This window comes from Sciurus carolinensis, chromosome 5, assembly GCF_902686445.1.
Source record: "Sciurus carolinensis chromosome 5, mSciCar1.2, whole genome shotgun sequence".
NCBI lineage: Eukaryota > Metazoa > Chordata > Mammalia > Rodentia > Sciuridae > Sciurus > Sciurus carolinensis.
Genome location: NC_062217.1, coordinates 153032443 through 153053188, shown reverse-complemented (window position 1 = coordinate 153053188; position 20746 = coordinate 153032443). Strand labels below are relative to the sequence as shown.

The 20746-nt window shown below is 44.8% G+C and overlaps 1 protein-coding gene and 1 pseudogene across 1 annotated transcript in view; one reads left to right on the top strand and one right to left on the bottom strand.

Moving 5' to 3' along the window:
• Sorcs3 (sortilin related VPS10 domain containing receptor 3) overlaps positions 1 to 20746 on the bottom strand; it is a 584659-nt gene that overhangs the window by 299589 nt on the left and 264324 nt on the right. The window contains exon 3 of the mRNA XM_047552984.1: positions 20186 to 20285. Within this exon, the coding sequence (XP_047408940.1) occupies positions 20186 to 20285 (100 nt within the window). The remainder of the gene's footprint in view (positions 1 to 20185; positions 20286 to 20746) is intronic.
• On the top strand, positions 9356 to 15192 carry LOC124984805 (60S ribosomal protein L35-like; annotated as a pseudogene).

Genomic DNA, 20746 nt, shown 5'->3' with positions numbered 1-20746 from the left:
TTTAGAGAGAGAGAGAGAGAAAGGGGGAATATAGCTTAGTTGGTAAAGTGGTTGCTTTGCAAGCACAAGGCCCTGGGTTTGATCCCCAGCACCACAAAAACAAACAAACAAAAAGAAAGAAAGAAAGAAAGAAGAAAGATGTCTTCAGCATCAGCCACCTCTGACTAGATCAGACAGACATTTGACAAGAGTCAAGTTCAGCAAAGACCTTCCCCAAATTAAGTCAAAGTTCATTCTTCACTGGATTGGATAAAATCCAGCAATTCTATATGACCCAGGAGCATAAGGGAGTGAGGCAGAAAGAATAACTGATACAAAATAAATCAATATGTTTGTGATTAAGGGCTCAAGCTCCCAATTTCTTGTGTCAGCTTTCATTTAAAATATGTGTGTGTGTGTGTGTGTGTGTGTGTGTGTGTGTAGCCTATCTTTTATCCCCTGACTCTTGTGGCACAAGAGAAATCCATGTCCAAATCTTTTATAGTCTACCTTTGGGCTATTTAGAACAGGATCATTGTGAAATCTGCAGAGGCCTTTGGTGAGAGTTGTTCCTTGACAGAGTCTTGGAGAGAGTCTGGCTGGTTTTAACAACCCTTGTCCCCCATATTACCATTCCAAGAACTGAAAATGTACAGGAGCTTCAGTCCCAACCAGACCCTCAAAGATTTTAAGAAGAATTCGTAATCTGAAAGCACACAACATGGGGTGGAGATGGTCACCCACTTTGATTAGGCACATTGGGGCTGTTCCCACTTAGTAATTGCTTATTGATTTCAACTTAGTTGAAATGAATATCAACCCAGTGCCAAGCACTGGGTTAGGTACCAGAGAGTCAGGGCAGATGATGCATGCATGGTTCTTGCCCTGGGGCACTGACTGGTTAGCAAGGGAGACAGAGAAATAAATGGCTGAACCGCAGGGAGAGATGTGCTAGGGCAGGAGATAAACGGAGTGCCGTGAATGCTCCACGGGGGGAGTAATCAATTCCAGCATAAATGTCCCTCTGCCCTTCCCTCCCCCCGCAGAAGGAACTAGGCTCTGGATCCTGGCAGAGGATGCTATACGAAGACTATAAGCTGTCACAGCTGGAAGCCATTAGTCCTGCTGCAGTGACAGGAGAGGCCAGCAGAATGCTGAACACAGAAGGTGAGTCCAGGACAATGCCGCCAAGCCCAGGTGCCATCTGGACCAGGAAAGCAGATCTGGCAAGCTGGGATAAAGCCTGAAGCAAAACCTCCTGCATCCGTTAGCCTTTCACAGGCCTTGCCCGGGGAAAGCTGGAGAACCATCCACAGGTGGCTGGGATCCAGCCATCCTGGAACTGCCTGGAACACCTGTGTCACCCCCTCCCCACCCAGGACCGCAAGAAGAATCCTGGGCTCTAGAGCCTGCAAGACCTGGTGCCAGGCACTATGATGGCTACAAGAATGGAAGAAACCCAGTGCCTGCACAAAAGAGCTAGCCACGTTGATTATGTAAACGGAAACGTTCCAAGAGAATACATAAGTGAAAAGCCAGCAAATGTGGGAGGGAACACTGGGTCAGGGTGATGAGGAAGACCTCATGGGACAGGTGACTTCTGCACAGGACTTTGAAGATGCTTAGAATTTCAGTAAGCAGAGAGGGACAGAGAGGTGCAATCTGAGGACAGAGAGGTGCAATATGGGAAGACAGCAGAGGTATAAGCTGGAGTTGTGTGGGGGAGGATGTGGGAAGATAACACAGAGCATCCGAATTCAAAAAGGATCAAAGAATGGGAGTGAGATAAGGCAGGAGAAAATGCCTGGAACAGGCTATGGGGGACCATCAGTTCCACGCAATGAAGTTTGCCCTGAATCCTGCAGGTGATGGGAATTTCTGCCAGATTTTGAGCAGGGCAGGGACTAAATAAAAGCAAATGCTCTCACATAACACTTCTCCCAGTGAAGGCCATTCAATTGGAAGATGTCAAAGCACAGCCTAGTCCCAGATTATAAATTTACTTGCCAACTACTGAAAGGCATATCAGCTTGAGAAGCTTTGGGTCTCTCAGCTATATTTATTTCCCAGTCAAAACTTTCAGGCACTAACAACAGTAGAGGAAAAGGCAAGCTGAGGTTGAATGGGTTCCTGATGCATAGGGAGTCCTGGAAGTGAGCAAAATGCATTAAGCGGCCACAAAATCAAAGGGCAATACTGGAGTCTAAACTCTGCCAATCAGTCATCTTTCACCACCAGGTCAAGCGTCTACCACTTGGCTAGCTTCCATCCCCACTGGCACCTGCATCCAAACCACTACACACTGCTGTGCCTCATAATTAAAGGTAAAAGTACACTACAGAGCTGCCAAAGGAGAGAGGCCAAACGTGGGGAAGCAGCCTTCGGAAGTGCCCACCAGTGTGGAGTGGTACATAAAGCTACGGGATTCTGGCACAACTTTGCTGAGTGACCTTCAACAAGCCCCCTTGGGGTAAGCACCCACCCACACATTCCAATTGTCTAAGCAGCCCTGGGAATGGACATCTGCCTGGAGTCTGGGGGAGGATGCCCTCCCAAGCCCCCAGCTTGACTTGTCCATTAGAGCTTGGAGGATAACAGAGTGTCCTTCTTGACTCAGATTTCAATGTTACTTTGCCTTCTGGTGAGTGAAGGTGATCTGAGCTTCTAGTCAAGCTGGAAGAGAACTTAAACTGACTTACAAAACACTTATTCAGTGTTAGTTAGCTCTTATCATAAAACTGTTTGGATTTTATAGTGAACTCTTCCAAGGAATTTAATGTTCAGTTTCCTGGCATTGAAATTAATACCATGTTTTCTGAAGGAAGCTTAATGTCTAAGGCGAAGTCCAGCTGCAAGGGCAATGCATAAAAATCATTGATCTACTTGGCAAAAATTCTAGCTCATCTTTTGAAGCCTGGTCACGCTGCAAAAGAGCGTGTCCTCCTTTAACCATTTATGGTAGACTTAACCACTCCCTCCTCTGATGCATTCTAATATGTTTCCTTGGACACAGACCAAGTCTTGTTCAGCTTTGGATTACAGTGCCTGGGACCATACTGACCAGAGTAAGTTTTCAATAAATGTTTGCTGGATTGGTAGCAAACTGGGTTTATTTGCACTTGATCCTATGTTCAACAGCAAGAATCCCAAACAGGCTTCATGGTTAAATTTACCTTTGTTTGCCAAGGAGACTTATATGTGCTCTTAAGCTCAAGCCTGTCTCCTAAGATCCAGATCCATAAATCCAGCTGCCTGACAGTCTTCTCACCTGAATGAGATGCCCCAAACAAACTGATTGTCTTTGGCCAGAAATCTCTACTTTTTCTGCAGTTCCTCTCTGCTTTATTAACACACCCAGTTCCCCCTTCCTGCTCACATGCCCAGCCACTGAAGCCTGGAAGCCAACCTAACATTTTTTTTTTTTCTTATCCCAACATCCAAGCAAACACTGAATCAGGTGGATTTCACCTTTCTAGAACTTCCATAACTGGCCCTTCCCCATCTTCTACCACAGGAGGAATCCCAGGCCCTTGTTACCTCATGCCTGGAATATCAAGTTGGTCATTTTGCTTGCTTTATTTCAAACATATATATGCCCCACTTAAAAAATGATGAATAGCTCCATATCAACACATACTACATAGTTACTACATAATATTCCATCATATGAATGTACTTTAATTCACTAATAAGTTTCTCATGGTTGGCCATCCAGGTGGCTTCTCATCCATTTTTCTTTGGTAAAGCAAAGTGACATTCAGCTTTCTGAGATCAGTCTTATCCTTCCCTTAAATCCAGCCTCCACACCTTGTTCCCTAAAGGCTATTTCTAGGACAAAGAGTGCATTCAATGACTTCCTATTCTATCAAGAAAAAAAAAAATTCCAACTTCCAGCCCAGTGCCTAGCCCAGGAGACCCTCACTCGAGTGATCCTTCACAACCCTTTCCTCCTGAGCCACCACCTCACAAGTGCTTTTGCTCCACTCCCACCAAATTTGTTGGGGCTCCCTGAGCACACCTCACTGTCTCTCAACCCTGTGCTGGGAAGGCCTCCCCGTCAATCCCCACCCTTAATCCTCAGCAGACCCCTAATTATGTGCCACCATAGCTTGCATATCAGCTTCCCTCTGAGCTTCTAGGACCTGTGAGGCAGAATCAACACCTCTTTCCTCCTATGACCCTGGGTACCTGTTACTCTTCTGCCTTGTGAAAGCAAAGGCCCAAGACACAAGAGACACCAAAAGATATTAAATGGATGAGTGACTTTTTCTTCACTCCAGCTAATCTAGTGGTTCTTGATGCTGGCAACACAACAGAATCATTTTGCAATCTTCATAAAATTCGGTTGCAAACATCTGAAATGCTCCAAAATACAAAACTTTCTGAGGGTTGACATGACACCACACGTGGAAAATTCCACACCAACTTCTTGCAGTGGGTCATGGTCAACACACAGGCACATGATAACTATTGCATAGATTTCCTTCAGGCTGTCTGTATGAGATATATATAAAACACAGATAAATTTCCAATTTAAAATTAGGTCCCATCCCCCAAATAATTCATTATGTACTAAATAAGCAAGTATCTCAAAACCAGAAAGAAACCTGAAATCCAAACCCTTCTGGGCCTAAGCATTTTGAACAAGGGATACTCAACCTGTGTAAATCCAGGACCGCAACTTAGGTATGTTTAAACAGTTCCTTAGGTGAGACCTAGTGGGTATGTTTTAAAATTCCTCCAGGTAATTCTGAAGGGCAGCCAGAGTTGAGAATCAATAAAATCCATCCCAAGCCCTTTGAAAACAATGATACATGTTTTCTAGAACTCAGTAGAGTATAGTGGGTCCCAGTAAAGAATCCTGAGTTAAACTTCATTTCAAACCTAGGTCACCAACTTTCTAAAGAGTGTTAAACCTCTCTCACTCTTACTTTGAATAACTGAAAAATGGGGGTAATTATAGCATTAGTTAACAAGGATCAAAGGACTACTTTAAGAATTAACCGTGGCCCTGGGTTCAATCCCCAGCACTGCCAAAAAAAAAAAAAAAGAAAAAAAAGAATTAATTAATTACCTCTGCCCTGGTACACAATAAGTATGCTACAGGCTGTTACTTACTATTCCTTATTAGTGCCCCTCAGTACCCAAGTCATTTTCCATCAGCACAGACAATGCTTATGTACTACCTGAATGTTCTGCTGGGAATCTCCATCGGCTCCCTGCAATTCTAACTGAAGTGCTGTGACGCACTGCTAAGATCATCCTGGTAGAAAAAGGTGCAAAAAGTGTGCTTTCTCAGTCTTGGCTGCTTTCAGAGGTAATACGAACTTGATTTTGACCTCTTCTATTTCTACAAGCTGAAAAGAAACCATCCTCAGGCCTTCTAAATCAATGCTAACCACCAAAGCAGGTTGCAAATGCCAGTCAGCAAGCCTGGAACACAGTATACAGAGGCAGATCTGTCCAGCTCTTTGGCAGGAAGTAGAAGAGGCGTAAGCCAGCAAACTTTTGGTTTTAAGTTTTAAAAACTAGAGGTTTCTTTTTTTTTTTTTATTTTATTGTAAACAAATGGGATACATGTTTTTTCTGTTTGTACATGGAGTAACAGCATACCATTTGCATAATCATACATTTACATAGGGTAATGATGTTTGATTCATTCTGTTATTTTTCCTCCCCCCCCCACCCCTCCCACCCCTCTTTTCCCTCTATACAGTCCCTCCTTCCTCCATTCTTGCCCCCCTCCCACCGCCCATTATGTGTCATCATCCACTTATCAGTGAGATCATTCGCCTTTTGGATTTTTGAGATTGGCTTATCTCACTTAGCATGATATTCTCCAATTTCATCCATTTGCCTGCAAATGCCATAATTTTATTATTCTTTATAGCTGAGTAATATTCCATTGTATATATATACCACAGTTTCTTTATCCATTCATCAATTGAAGGACATCTAGGTTGGTTCCCCAGTCTGGCTATTGTGAATTGAGCAGCTATGAACATTGATGTGGCTGTATCTCTGTAGTATGCTGATTTTAAGTCCTTTGGGTAAAGACCAAGGAGTGAGATAGCTGGGTCAAATGGTGGGTCCATTCCAAAAAAAATAGAGGTTTCTATATAGACAGAATGAGTGCACTTACCTGTATGATCACAAAAAAATTGGGAAAAAAATTTTTTTAAATATCTGTCACTCAAAAGACTCATTAAAAACACAATCATTGTTAAAACTACTGATAACATACATGTGCTCAGCCTGTCTGTTAGGCTGTAAAACTCAGGGACCCAAAAAAGCAGTCCCAACTCCACACCAAAGGACTTGAAAAGCAATCCACTATCTGAAGGAGGTGAAGAAGCCCAGAAGTTATGTTCTTAAAGACATTATTCCAAACCTAACTGTCCATGAGGAAGGCCTAGAAGACCTCTTATCTCGCACATATCCCAAATCTTCTCCAGCCATATAGAACCAAGATAAGAGGCCTATTAGTCAGAGAGAGGGGCATGGGGTACGTAAGTTCTAGGATCCAGTATGCTTCAAGTTCCCTTAGGTTATCTAATGCAATTAATCCATAGGCTGCTATAGAGTTTCAGGAATTGGGAGAAGCAACTCTATTTAGGAAAAAAAAAATGGGGGATAAGATATTGCAGTGGAAAATTCCATGGAGAAAGGAAGATTGAAGTCAAATGTTGAAAGAAGAATAAGATTGTATAGGTAGAGTGCACATTTACCAGTGAGAGGCAAGACACAAAGACAGGAAATAGGAACAAAGCTAACATTTGCACGATTTACATGGCTTATCTCACTGATGCTCAAAAGACCCCAAGAGGCAGTCTGGCAGGCTTCGTTGGTCACTGACACAACTTCTACCCATGTCACCACTTTTTCCTTCCTAACAGAACACTTATTTTGTTGCAGTATCCCACTCCATGTGTATGTGTGCTTGGCCCCACACTGACTCCCTCAGCCTGCAGGGCAAGTCCTAGCCTGGGCAGGACACACTGCTGGGAGTGATGGGCTTCTGGAAAGCCCTACTTCATTTAAAAATGAGCTGTCTTGTTATTCCAGATGTTTTCATTTCTAGGTATGATGCTAGACCCTCTGCAACAATCCCATCCATAACATATACATCATATATAAATCAGCCTGAGGACAAGGACCAAAGAAAAGAAAAAGGCAAAGAATCTTGTCCTTGACAATGTCTTTGAATCAAAGTCTATCCACCTGCAGCTACTTGCCTTTAAACTTTATCATGAGAAGTAATACATTTCCCCTGTTTCTGCCAAGTGTAGCAGGGTTTTCTGTATGACTTAGAGTCAAAGCATTCCAGCTGGTGTAAGGAGGTATGATCCCCTTTGAAAGAAAAATGGCCAAAGGTTTGGAGCAATTAAAACTTGTCCAGGGGGCTGGGGAGATAGCTCAGTCAGTAGAGTGCTTGCCTTGTAAGCACAAGGCCCTGGGTTCGATCCCCAGCACCAAAAGAAAAAGAAAAAAAAAAAAAAAAACTTGTCCAGTGGCACAGAAGGGATGCTACTGAGCAGGGCAAAGAAAAGCCTGGACAGGTAAGCTCAGGATCACCCACTCTACCAGATGAATTGTGTAGACTTTCTCCCATGGACACTGGGGAGTGATTCAAGGTTCCTGAGCAAGGACTGACATGATCAAAGTGACAATTCCTGAAGATAAATGTAAAGTTCTGACTGTATCATTTTTAAAAGGATAACTGAGTAGCAGTCCACTTCCTCATCCTTCCTTCCTTCCTCATTTCCAACGAGGGTTCAGACCCCAAATAGCTGCCCTGAGACTTCATGGTAAACTCAACATGCTCAGGCCCAAAGGCAAGCAGCTGGGAGACTGAAAAGCAATAATTCCGATAGCTACTCAAGAGAAGAGTGTGACACCACCGCCCCAAACCATTTACAATATGGCTTAGGGTCCAGCTGAAGTCAGACAAGTTTTCCAGACAGACATGTCAAGAAGCCATAAATGCCAAGAAATCTCAAAGAAATAACTTTTTACAGCCTTGTGTCTGCAAGGCTGGTCTCCCTTGAGCTCTGGAATGCTAATGCCCCATGATCTGCGATTAAGGTGGGGTAGCTGAGACCAGGAAGCCAGTGTTCCATTTTTTCCAAGTCTGGTTTCCAAAATGAATCTGTGTGCTCAGTTTCTGCTCCGTTATCAGTTTCATCCTCTCCAAAGGTCCAGAGTGGAGTCAGGGAATCTTTCGTGCATATGTGTTCCGCTGCATCCTCTGGGATGATTGAAGAGCTGAGGTTCAGGCCAAAGACCACTTTGGATAATTACATCCTATCTCTCTGCTACTCTTCGTATATGACTGTCCTTTTCTGGTCCCACCTGGCTCCTTTAATCAGTCAAGTGCCTCTCTGCTACCTCCCCCATAAGCAAAATGTGTCAATGACCTCACAGTCTTAGTCCTAAGCCCTGGTCTGGGCCTGCCTTGCTCTCTATGGCCTGACTTGGTTCCCATTTCTGCAGTCTCTTACCATCAGGTTGATCTTCCTGTTTGGGGCCTTTTCCCACCCTTTGTGTTTAAGTAGATCTCCAATTTGGAGATTTTCTCCATCCTCAACCTTGACTCAGTCTTTCTTTAAATCTTGCTGCTCTGAGTCCAACTTGTCTTTGGGGATCTTATTTATCCATGATCACATTCCCTTGGGTAGGTTCCCCAACAGGGCCAACGTGAAAGCTTGACCTGGTCTCTTGTAATTCCAGTGTCCTGGAAACTCTAGTCTTACTGGGCAAAGTAGGAAGCACCTCAAAGTTCTAGCTGTCATTGTCTTCTGCAGCTCTTAGCTGTCCTTGTCTTCTGCTGGGTCTGCCTATGCTGGGCAGTGTCTTTCTGTGTAATCTCATAGGAAGAGGCCTAAGCTCAAAGGCAGAAATCTGATTTCCAGGACCACAGTTCTACCCTGTGACCTTGATAAGTGGCTCCCCCAACTGGTTTTTGGTCTCTTCATCTGTGAAATGGGAGCTTTGAACCCAACAAACTTGGAGTCACCTGCCTGCTCCATGCATCTCCAAACAGACCACTGGATGCCAAGAGAAAGTCACAAGTGCCCAGGCTGAGTGTCCATCATAAATGGGCAGATCTAACACGAAATGATTCCTTCTTCATAGTGAGTGACTCATTATCCTGAGATCACGATGATGATAAGATTGTACTGGCAACTCTGGTGAGAGCGAGAGAATCCGGCGCTATCTGGTCGCTGTGGACCGCCCTGCCAGGGCTAGGATTGGGGGCGTGGGTTGAGCACCTGTATCTCATTTACCCGCAGGGGTTAGGGGCCCCAGCGCAGGACCGCACGCCGCCGCAGCCCGATGGCGCGCGGCAGGTCCCTGCCGTTTTTCCTTCTGTACAATGTGCTGGCGGCCCAGCCTGGCCAAGATTAAGGCTCAGGACCTTCCGGCAAGAAGAAAGAGGAACTGGACGACCTGAAAGTAGAGCTGTCCCAACTACGCGTCACCAAAGTGACAGGTGGTGCAGTGTCTAAGCTCTCTTGAGATCCGAGTTTCCGCCCGTGTTCTTACCGTCATTAACCAGACTCGGAAAGAAAACCTCAGGGAATTCTACAAGGGCAAGACAGTACAAACCCCTGGACCTGCGGTCCAAGAGGACGGGAGCTATCCGCCGCGGGCTCAACAAGCACGAGGAGAACCTAAAGACCAGGGAGCAGCAGCGGAAAGAGCAGCTGCACCCTCTGCGCAAGTGTGCGGTCAAAGCCCGAGGGTCACTGCACAATAAAACAAGAAAACTGGCAAAAAAAAAAAAAAAAAAAAAGAAAGAAAGAAAGAATAGTACCAAGTAGTATTAACTAGCTGGGTACCATGGTCATCACTGCTAAGCATTTGCAAATGTTTCTCATCGAATCCTCCCACCAGCCTAGGGTGGTGCTAGTACCACCCTGATTGCACAGATGAGGAAAGAGAAGCTTGGAAATGCTTAATAATGTGCCCAGGCCATAACTTCTAAGAGACAGAGCCAGGATCGCTATACAGCAGCCTCCTGACCAAGTGGAAAGGACCCTCCAGAACCGAGCCAGCCCGCTCCCTGTAGGGCTGCCAAGTAAAAATGCCAGAGCATGGCATTCGCTCTTGTCAATTACTGAAAGCTGAAGCTTCCCCACAGACCATTTACTGCCCCTATTCACCACAATCAATTGTTTGTCCTATGATTAAAAACACTCAGTAGTACCTTGGACATCTTTTCTCAGCAGGGAACATTTTTCATAACTTCTTAGCATAGGACCAGAGCACTATTGGATTAGAAGGAAGTACATCCATTTCCATATCTAGCCTCCTTTTATAGATATGTAAAGAAAGAGGCTCTGGAAGGTCAGGGTACTCATCAATGCCATGGGAAGCCAAGAAGACAGTGTTAAGAGCATATTGCTCCAAAGACAGGCAATCAGCCTGGGTGCCCCAGTCTGGCTGCTGCCCAGTGGGAGGGCTGAGTCTTCTTGCCTCCAGAGGCCTCTTTCTCTGTTTCTTCCATCTCTGTGTCTTTCTCTTTCTCTCTTGTATAATGAAGAAAGAAGCATTTACCTGCATGCTTTTAGTATGAGAAAAGTGCTCAATATATGCTAACAATTATTGATCTTTCTCATGCCCGACTTGGAATGAGCCCCTGGTCCCCATGTCTGGTTAGTAGTTGCTGCCCACAGTCCCTCAGGCCTCCAGTCACCAGCTCTCTCCTAGTTCTCACTCCCAAATGAACAACCACTTAAATATGTCTGCCTGTGTGGGGTCCAGGTCTTAAATGCCTGCACAGTGCCTTCCATCCCACAAGAAGATCCACAAACATGTGCTGTCAAGGAGGATAATCTGTACTTCAAGAAGGAGCAATGAATCTGATGCGAATCCACAGGTGGAAGTTAGTTACCATGGGCATTCAATAGTGGAGGGGCTGTCTGGGGTCTGGAGCAGACAGACCCCAGATATGAGTTCCTGTCCTACCAGCTCTACCTGCCTAATGGAGCTTGGGAGAAGGTAGGTAGAAACTTGTTTTGCACACACTACACAGGGCTTGGCAACCATCATTTTCAATTAAATGAAAAATAAACCATGAATGGATTCCTGAGAAGGGTAGATAGTGAAATAGAAAGAAGCAGAGGGGGCAACTTTTCAATTGCCTGATGGCAGATAAATAGGTATGAGGTGCTTGGCAATGGAGACATCATTCAGCAGAGGACAAAGCCAGAGAGGTGCATTTAACTGGGGAAAAGGAAGTCAAATTGCTGGGCAGGGCACCTTCTCTGTGTCAGGCCTTCTATCTGCATTGCATTATTTAATTCTTAAAGCTGTTTAAAATAATAGTAGTAATAAGAAGATTCCCATTTGCAGCAAAGAAGACTAAGGTTTAGACAAGTTAAATAATACTTTCAAGGTCACACAATGAGGTATGGGATGCACTGTAAAGCTCTTTCTTCCACCTCATTCCACCTGGCTGAGCACCAGTGAGGAACCAGAAATGGCTAACAAGTTCTAAACTGACCACCGCTCTTTCCCATCTTTGGCAGCCCAGTAGGGGAGACAATCACATGCACTTCTCACACTTTCATTTTATCTAGATTATTTCTTTCCTCTGTTTGGTCATCAAAAGACAGTCTGAGCCATTTCTCTGAGTTAAACTCGTGCTGTGGAATGTCAGGGCTGACTGTCCACATCTGCTCTCAGGAGACCCTCCACATGGGACTGCTGGCACCAGCTCAGGCCTCCATTCATCACAGAGGCCAGAGTCACAGTCTGCACCACCAGCCCAGACCCCGATGTGGGGGAAAGAGACTTGCTGGCTCCAAACCTGCCTCTGAGCCATTTGGCAGACCTGTGGCTCCCAGGATGCTTGCCCCTCATTACCCGGACATGCTCACCAGCAGCATGTGTGCTTGGGGCCGACTTCCATCATTCTGACCTTGGGCCGGTAATGGGGGGACAGGCCAGGGGCAAGGCGTGCTTGCCAGTAGCAATCTCTCTGCTTGGTTGAGCTCACCAAGGAAGAAAAAAATAGAGTCATTTCTTTCTCTGGTGGTGGTGGTTGTTTTCAATACAGCGATATCTACCTCAGGGGCAGTGAGATCCATTTGCTATATAAGTGTGTGCCAGAACATTAGGAAGCACACAACACCCTGCCTTCTCAAGCTCTGTGCTAAAATTGCTTCTGTCTGTGCTGCTCAGAAAACACACCCAGAAGGTCCAGTGAGGGTGGAGCAGGAGGAAGACAGGGTGAGTGGGATGCTTCACTGGGGCTCCTCCCAGTCCAGGAGGCTGTTGCCAACCTTCCTTACACATAGCCCTGGTGCTAAGAAGCCCCTCCTCTGAAACCCACTAGGACTCCCCACGCCCTCTTCCCCGAGTATCTACACCAGCCCTGAGCTTTTGGTGACCTACACTGCTGAACCCTGCTGGATCTCTCCTCCAACTTGTAATTATTCATTCCAACATGCCCACTAAAATTTCCCTGCCCTCATTCACCTATGGGATTGTTCTTTCTTCTCTCTCCTTCTCAAAATCCCAACCTTCCTTCCAAAGTCTGCTCCATTTTGCCTCCACCTTTAACAGGCTCTGCTTATGCCACAGGATGCCATCTTTCTTCAAGCTCAGTGCCATATCCATTCTTTCGATGGAGATGTGCTGCCTTCCTGTCAAGGGTCTTCAAGGTATGGAATTCCCATGATCTCCACTGGTGATCAGATTTGGTTTGCTATCTTCTCCCTCAACTACAGTTCGACGCCCTCCCCTTTGGGTTATTGATCTTTCTCATGTCCGACTTGGAATGAGCCCCTGGTCCCCGTGTCTGGTTAGTAGTTGCTGCCCACAGTCCCTTTGTCTCCCTGCTCCTGTTACCAACTCTGCCCTGGTCATTACCCTGTGACCTGGGCTGACATCTACCACAGAATGGAATCCCTTCTCATAGGCTCATTGAGCAATGAAGTTCATCGAATGACCCCAGCAGTGAAATGAGACCAGCAGATCACAAGCCAGCAAATGTCTTTTACATTCTTGCTTAATTTCAGCTCAAACCAGAGTTTGGCAAGGGTTTTCTTTCCTTACTTTTTAGCTCTGAAGTTTCCATAATAATCTTTAGTTGAAGTTTTTCTATACACATATAGAAACACACGTATATAGACACACATAAAACCTCAAATAGATAAAAATCAAATGAAAAAAATAACTAGACAAACTCCTAATAAGTATAGTAAGTGGTTATTTTTCTTATTCCTCTTAAATGTGTGGATACTGTTGGTGCAAATTCTATCTTTATTTTTAAAAAATATGATATATTCAACGCAAATCCTAAAGGGCACTTTGGAGAAAAGCCAGGCTATAGGTTTATATTCTCCCCATTTTCAAATAAAATGCAAAAGAAAAAACTAGTAATCATTTTAATGAGTCTTTAAATAAATTCTTGGCTAGAGTATGCTGCAGTAATTTATACAGGGAGCCACATACATATATTTGCTGAGAAAGGGACTTTGTGACTAAAGAGTGAATTTCCAAGAATTACTCTAGATTCCTTTTCCTTTAAGTGATTAGTTTGAATCGAACCAGGCTTCATGGCCTCTCCATCACTAGGTCACACTTGCAAAGGCGGATGGAAACTTCTGAACCAAGTGTCTTTCCCTTATTGATCCTCCTTTCTTTTGACTTCTTAGCCCCTGATGAGGTCTGATTCTTTCCCTTTGGGGGATCAGGGGAGGTGGTGGACATGCCAAGAAGAAAAAGATATGGGTTTGGAATCGGTAAACAAAGGAAGTTTGATCCAAGTACCATTCTTTTCTTCCTTCACTTCTTTTCACACATTTTCCTCTGAACACATCTCCTGACACATTGCTCTAGCCTCTTGGTAACTATGTTAATTTATGAGGCAAGAAAAACGAGATGGCTGTGAATTAACAAGAGTGGGACCATTTCTCTCCATCAGTGGAACAATCAATCTTTCAGAGGCAGGCGGCAGGTTTGGTTTTAAGAGACAGGGAAGAAGATGGAAAAGAGAAGGTGGCAGCGTGCCTCCGGGGCAAGGTAGGATGTGAGGCTCCTGAAAGTCCAAAGGCTCTTGAACCTGCATCCTCGCCACTGAAGTTGGAAGCAGGCAGCTGGGCAATGGAGGTGCAGCTCCCTGTGGTCAGCGCCAGAGGTTCAGGCAGGTAGCAGGGCCTGTGGGGAGCCTGGATTGCAGTCTGTAATCATGATGCCAGCACCACCCAAGGAGGACCAATCAGTGACAGTCCCCAGCAAGTGAATCTATGCCGTGTTATCCTTTGGCCCTAAAGAACACTTTGTAAATACCAACCCTTCACCCAGAGACTGACTTATGACCCAGAATATGGGACTGACGTAGGCCTTCCAGACCCCAAACCCTGATCTCCGCATCCTCATCTATTGAAAATATTTCAAAATATGGAAATTTCATATCAAAATCTATATAGAAAATCTCTTATTAAAATTAGAATATAACAAGAATATTAATAATAACTGGCTACACCAGACCCTCATTTTCACATGACAGTGGCTATCTGGAACTTTATGGTGGAAGTTCCTTTGTGGAAGGGCTGCTCAAGTCCCTGCCTGGCCCACATCCTCAGCTCCTGCATGCCCTGGACTTGAGGCTGCAGGTCTACATATGTGGACGTTTCCCCATGTGCATCTTGTCTGCCCAGGTGGATTGCACATTTCTGAAAGCCCGAAACTCCCCCTCAAAACACTCTGCTCAGAGCCACACACGTAACAGATTGCTTAACAGCCTCAAATTACCGCTCCACATTCATTTTTCCCCTGCATTGCCTTAGTGTAAGAGACTTTAATATCTGTGAGTGGAAGGAGTACTAGCCTGCTGTTTACTCTCCCTGACCCTCCAACAATCCTGGGAGACATAGGTCAGGGAAAGCGGGAGTCCAATATTTTAAAATTCTGTGTTATGTTTTGTTCAGAGGTTTCCCTGAGGTGTTAAAGAGAGCTCAGGGTTTCACTGCTGTACCTGGAGAAGCACATGGGCAACACCCAGCGCCGACCCCACACACAGCGCTCCGTCAACAGCTTGGCAGAGCAGGCTTGCTCATGGGCGAAATCTGACTGGTAATTCCCATTGTATTTCTGCAGGGTTGCCTGGAAGTAATTATCTTTCTCATGGCAAATCAATTAGGAATGGAGGATCTCACACTCCCTTCCTCCTCTGAGAAGCTGCTAATCCGCTATCACTAATGAGCAGGAGATGTCAGGTAACAGGTGACTCCTAATGACTGAAACTCACCTGCTCTTGGTACCTGTGCTGTGGCAGCCAACTCCCACAGTCAGAGTGGTGAATGAGGATCCTGGACCCCCATTTTACCAGGAGTTTCACAAAAGGTAAGTGGGTTACCTGTTGCGCTTTGGTTTCCTCAGCTGCCAAAGGGGGATAAAGCTACAGGCTCAAGGGACTGACTGTGAAACTTAAGAGTACATAGTAGCACCAATGTTTTTTTAAAAAAGAGTATATAGTAATGCACTTAGCACTATGCCTGGAACTTATCAGAGCTCAGTAAAAAGAAGGCATTATTCTAACCTGATGGCAGACTGGGCAACCCCCACCCTGAGTCCAGAGGTAACATACTTCCACTCTGCAGCACTCTGGTCCCCTTCCTTGGCTGTCAGACCTGTGCATTCTCTCTGCCATTTCTAACACATTGTTTCCAAGCTGCAGGTGGTAGTTCCTTTGACCCAGAGCAAAGAAACCACAACATGCCTGCATGGATCCTTTCTCAAATAGTTACACCCCTGGGAGTCAAACCCCTACCTGGTCAAGGCACACAGCTCTCAGCCTGACTGTCCAAACCACGGCTCTGGTAAACACAGACTTGATGCTGACACTTGCCATTCTGCATGAACCTGAGAACAAGACTCAAACATCAGTCATGAATTCTTTGGACCCACAGATGTTTATCACCTTCAAGGAGAAGGAATGGTCAGCGTCCATCATAGCAAGGCCCTTCCTCTGGGATACAAACCCTACACACTCCTGCTTCCAGAACTAATACACTGCTCTTTATCTTCAAAGTGCCAAGCTCAGAAACATCCAGAAATGCCGGGCTCCCTTAACAAAGTTGGGCTCAAACCCAGGTGATGAGCTAATTGGCCGATGATCAGAGAAAGGCAACAAGCCAGTGTTGCAGAAGTCACATCAAATACAGTCAGGCTGGGTCAAGGTCATTAAAATAATGCTGATGCCACCACTCCATCATAGGATGACCTAGAACAACTCCAACTAGAGAAGCTCTGAGCATTTCATATCAATACCCTCATTTAGAAATATGATAAAATAACATATCCTGCTCTCATCTGTGAGAAAGACAGTGCCACTAGCCCACATCAGAACTCCCTTAAGGAAGCCCAGAATTATCCAATGTATCTTGATTAATTTGTCCCCCACAAACCCCACTGGGAAAGCTGTTGTAGTTCCATCATGTATGGTAATAGAGCCCTGGAGTAATTTACCAGAGTACATTTCCTTATCATTCCTGCTTTCTAAAGTGACTGAGAGATTAGAGAACAATGTAGATAAACCTCCTAAAAAGGAGTTTAGTAAAGTAGGTGCTGCTCTTGCTAACTAAAAGTATTACTAGTGGAAAGAAACTATACACAAGTAAACACTTCTGTTTCTACCTAATGGCTTATTAACAATCTGTATTTGGAGATTTTTATGTTGTCAAAAAAAAAGTGTTAAAAAAAGTCAACAGTTAGCTTTGGGAGCAACTATATAAATACAAGCACAATTTACTGTTTTGCCAGGGGCAACAGATCTCATCTGATGTATTCATAGCCTCCAAGGAAAGCAGCAGCCATCTGTTAAATAAATAACTCATTAGGTGAAAAGCAAGTGCTTCCACAAGATTAACTGAAAAATCTGCTGGAGCCCACTGCCATTAGCTGGCTAGTGAACACGGGGAGCTAAAGATAATTTGGGTATTGAAAGAATCAAAAGACTCTTGCTTCATGCAAGCTCAGAAAAGAATCCAGGTGACCACAGGTTTACCCTTCCAGATAAACATAAGAAGGAAATATTTTTTAAAAAATGCACTATACAATCATAATGATGCAAAGTTCTCAAATAATAAAGGAAGCATTTTCATTTCTATCAGCCTGTCATTTTGCAGAAGAGGCTAGAGAAAGGGGAGTTCTGCTAAAATCAACACTCTAAGAGGAAGCCATCGTGTAGAATGTGTGTGTCATTCACATCCTGAGGTTCCAAATACAATCTAAGCCACTTGGCGCAACGAAACAGATCTAATTTCATCTTTCCTTGGATGATTCAGAAAGTACTTCAGTATCACATGGGAGCCTTATGAACATTAATTTCTGTTGCTATATTTAAAAAAAGAAGTCCATAGCATCAGTCTGTCATTTGTCTCTCCCTAATCTGAGTGAATGTGTGTGTGTGTGTGTGTGTGTGTGTGTGTGTGTGTGTGTGTGTGTGTACTTTCAGCTTTCTGGGTGGCAGTGCCTCCTAGGTGGCAGTTAGCTGTACTTCAGTGATGTTGCTCAGATTAGACAAGTGAAATAGACCTGAATTCTGTTTACTGGGAAATAATCCCTGTGAGAAATTGCTTAGGAGAGCCTATGGCCTGGTTGTCACCTCTGGGAAGAACAAATGGGGATGGCATTTCTGCGCTGGTGTTTTCCAAACCACAGCCCCTGACTTTACCTGCCCTTCCTCTCTCTCACTTCTAAGAACTTCAATGTTATGCCAAGGAGAGTTCACAGTCAGGAGCAAAAGAAAAGGACAAAAGATCATAAGAGACACCATTGTGATAGTTTCCAAGAGGCAACACACATGACAGATGGAAACCAAAATAGATGTGAGCAGGTATGACCCTACCTATGCCACTGAGAAAAATCCTCGCCAAGACAGCTGATCCATCACCTCCATGAAAATATGACTAGTCTTCTTGTTGTCCAAATAGAGGTCAGAGATCAGTGCTAGTGGGCATCCTCCATGTGCCAAATACCCAGTTCCTGCTCCACCAAAAAAAGCACACACCCACTGGGACTCTATTTGACCCCAAGTCACTGGTGAAGAGATGGGAGAAAACTGAGAGTGGGAGTCATGAGACGAGCTCACTGATCAGTGAAGTAACCTGGGTGGTCAGCCTCCTCCATGAGGAGAGAAGGTGGAGAGAGAATGAATACAGAGTATCACTGGCTTAATTCAGCTAACTTTCAACATGTGCCCATCCTACATTGGTGCCAACTGTTGGTTCCAGATCACAAAGCAGTTTTGACCCCTTTGGGCTACCACTATGTAGAAGGAAACGGTACAAAGTATGGGGCAATGTGAACAACACTGTGCTGAGCATGCAAGAGTCCTGGGTTCAGATCCTGCTTCTTTTATCTACCTGGCCATGTGGACATTTCTGCCTTTGGTTTTCTCATCTGTAAAATAAGGCTGTTATTATAGACAATTTTTTTTCTTTTGGTACTGGAGATTTAATCTAGAGGCGCTTTATCACTGAGCCACATCCCAGGCACCACCTTTTTTATTTTTATTTTTTTATTTATTTTTGTATTTTGAGTCAGGATCCCCCTAAATCACTTAGGACCTTACTAAGTTGCTGAGGCTTCTCTTTAACTTGTGATCCTCCTGCCTCAGCTTCCCCCGCTGCTGGGATTACAGGTGTGTGCCACCATACCCAGCCTAGATGAATGAGCCTTAACTGAGACTCCATGGACATCTGGTACTCATGGGTGGGATTTGGGGTGTTCACAGACTCCTCAAAATATATGAAAACTTTAGTGGCAGAGACAAGTTTCTAAGAGGAGCCTAGAACTTGTCTCACATTTGCAAAATGGTCACAGTTCAAAACCTGTTAATAACCACTGGAATAGATGAAATGTATAATCCCTTCCAGCTCGAAATCCAATAACTCAAGTAACAAGACTGAAAACGTGAACATGGCAACCCTTTGGGACACAGAAAACTAAGAGCTTCACCAAACCCAGTAACAGGGGCCTTCACAGCCATCCTAATAACCAAGGCTTTGGCATTTGGCCAGTGGGCACAACCTGGGGGTTCTGGGAAGCCCTGGAGCTGGCTGGACCTTTGGGGTATCAATCACCAATGTTGAACCAGGAGCCAGCAATTCTGCTTCCTCTCCTTGCTGTGGGTATTTAGGGGCACTAAGGAGAGAAGAGATGGAGTGTATGTTAAGATGCTAAGGGTCTGAGTCAGAGCTGATCCATGCTGAACTGCATAAGTGATCATTCTCAGTCACAGCCTGGACTCTACCATGTTGGAATCAGGGACCTGGGATGTGTGTGGAAGTTCACTCCTGAGCTTACCTAGAAGGAGGAAGGGTTTTAAAAGCAACTGGGAAATGCAGGTTGAATTGCAAGAGGAAAGCCCAAAGGTGCAATTTTTGGTCTTTAAATGGTCATTTTGGTGCAGGTCTGCCTAAATTTCTAAACAGTAGAGTTTTCCTAGCTGGGAAAGATCATGTTTACCCAAATTCAATACATGAATTTGATTGCTATAACCAATCATTGTTCCATGGAATTCAGGTCTATCCCTCCTCATAGGGCCCCATGGCCAAAACCTGGCCCTACATGATTTTACCCTAGTTGCTAGTCAAAAAGAAAGAAAGAAGCAAAGAATCCAGGGAACCAGTACTGCCCTCTGGCTCAGAAGTAGCTCAGGATGAAGTTGCAGATTCCGAAGCCACCTCTCCTTCCTCTGGCAGGAAGGGGCTCCCCATGAATAAGTTTCTCCCAGAAACTAGACCAAGGTGGAGACTATACAAAGACTCAACCAGAGTCCAGTGGGCTCATGCTTGAATTCTAGATCTGCTACTTAACCACTGTCTGAGTCAAGCTAGAGTGTACTTATTGTCTCTGAGCTTCAGTTTCTTTACCTGTAAAGTGGGATAAGAATCATTTCTACTCCATAGATTCCTTGTTAGCACAAATGAGATAAGACATACAAAGCACTCAGCAATGAGCCTGGCACAGGAGAACCCTTAACATGGCTATATAATTTCACTGGTGACTATATTGCTACTGTTGCTATTAATATTATTCCTATGCAGGCTTTTAGAATTACACTGTGTGTGAAGTTCTGGGCATATAAATCAGGTACTCTGTAAGTGATTCCATGGTTACTGGGCTTTTTCTTAACTCCTGGCCCTAAGCAGCAGGAGAGCCCAGAGCCTTCTGACCTGCGTCTTACCTTTCTTTTGTTAGTGGGATTGACGTAGAGGTAACTGAGGACAGTCTTTAAACCCACTTTGTCATTCAGCTTTTCATAGGTGGTACCGTAATCTGTTGACCTGCAGTAAAAGAGAAAAAAAAGAAAGGGAGAGATTGTTTTATCAAATGGGGTTTGTGTTTAAAGGGGAGCCAGGCTGTCCCCTGACCTGTATCTTTATTCCCAAATCACATGAGTGCTTAAAAGTGTTCTTCAGAGATAAAAAGCCCCATTAATTTGAGAAGAGCAATTAGACTAATGCACCTGCTTACTACCTGAGCCTGCTCCCCTTTACTCCCAGCCTTTCATAGAGACCTACTTTTTTCCCTTTGTGAAGTTGTAAGTAAAAGGAGCCACTGGAGACTGCCTGCCTCCCATGAGGCTCACTCCGTGGCTCTCTATAGAGTTCTGAGCAGGGGCACAAATTCCCTCCAACCGGCCCTCTATACAAGGGCATTGAGTGGAGGCCCCAGGGAAAGAGGCCAAACTGTCTCCCGAGGTCACTTGGGTGCAACCAACCTCACAACTCGTCTACCAATCCTG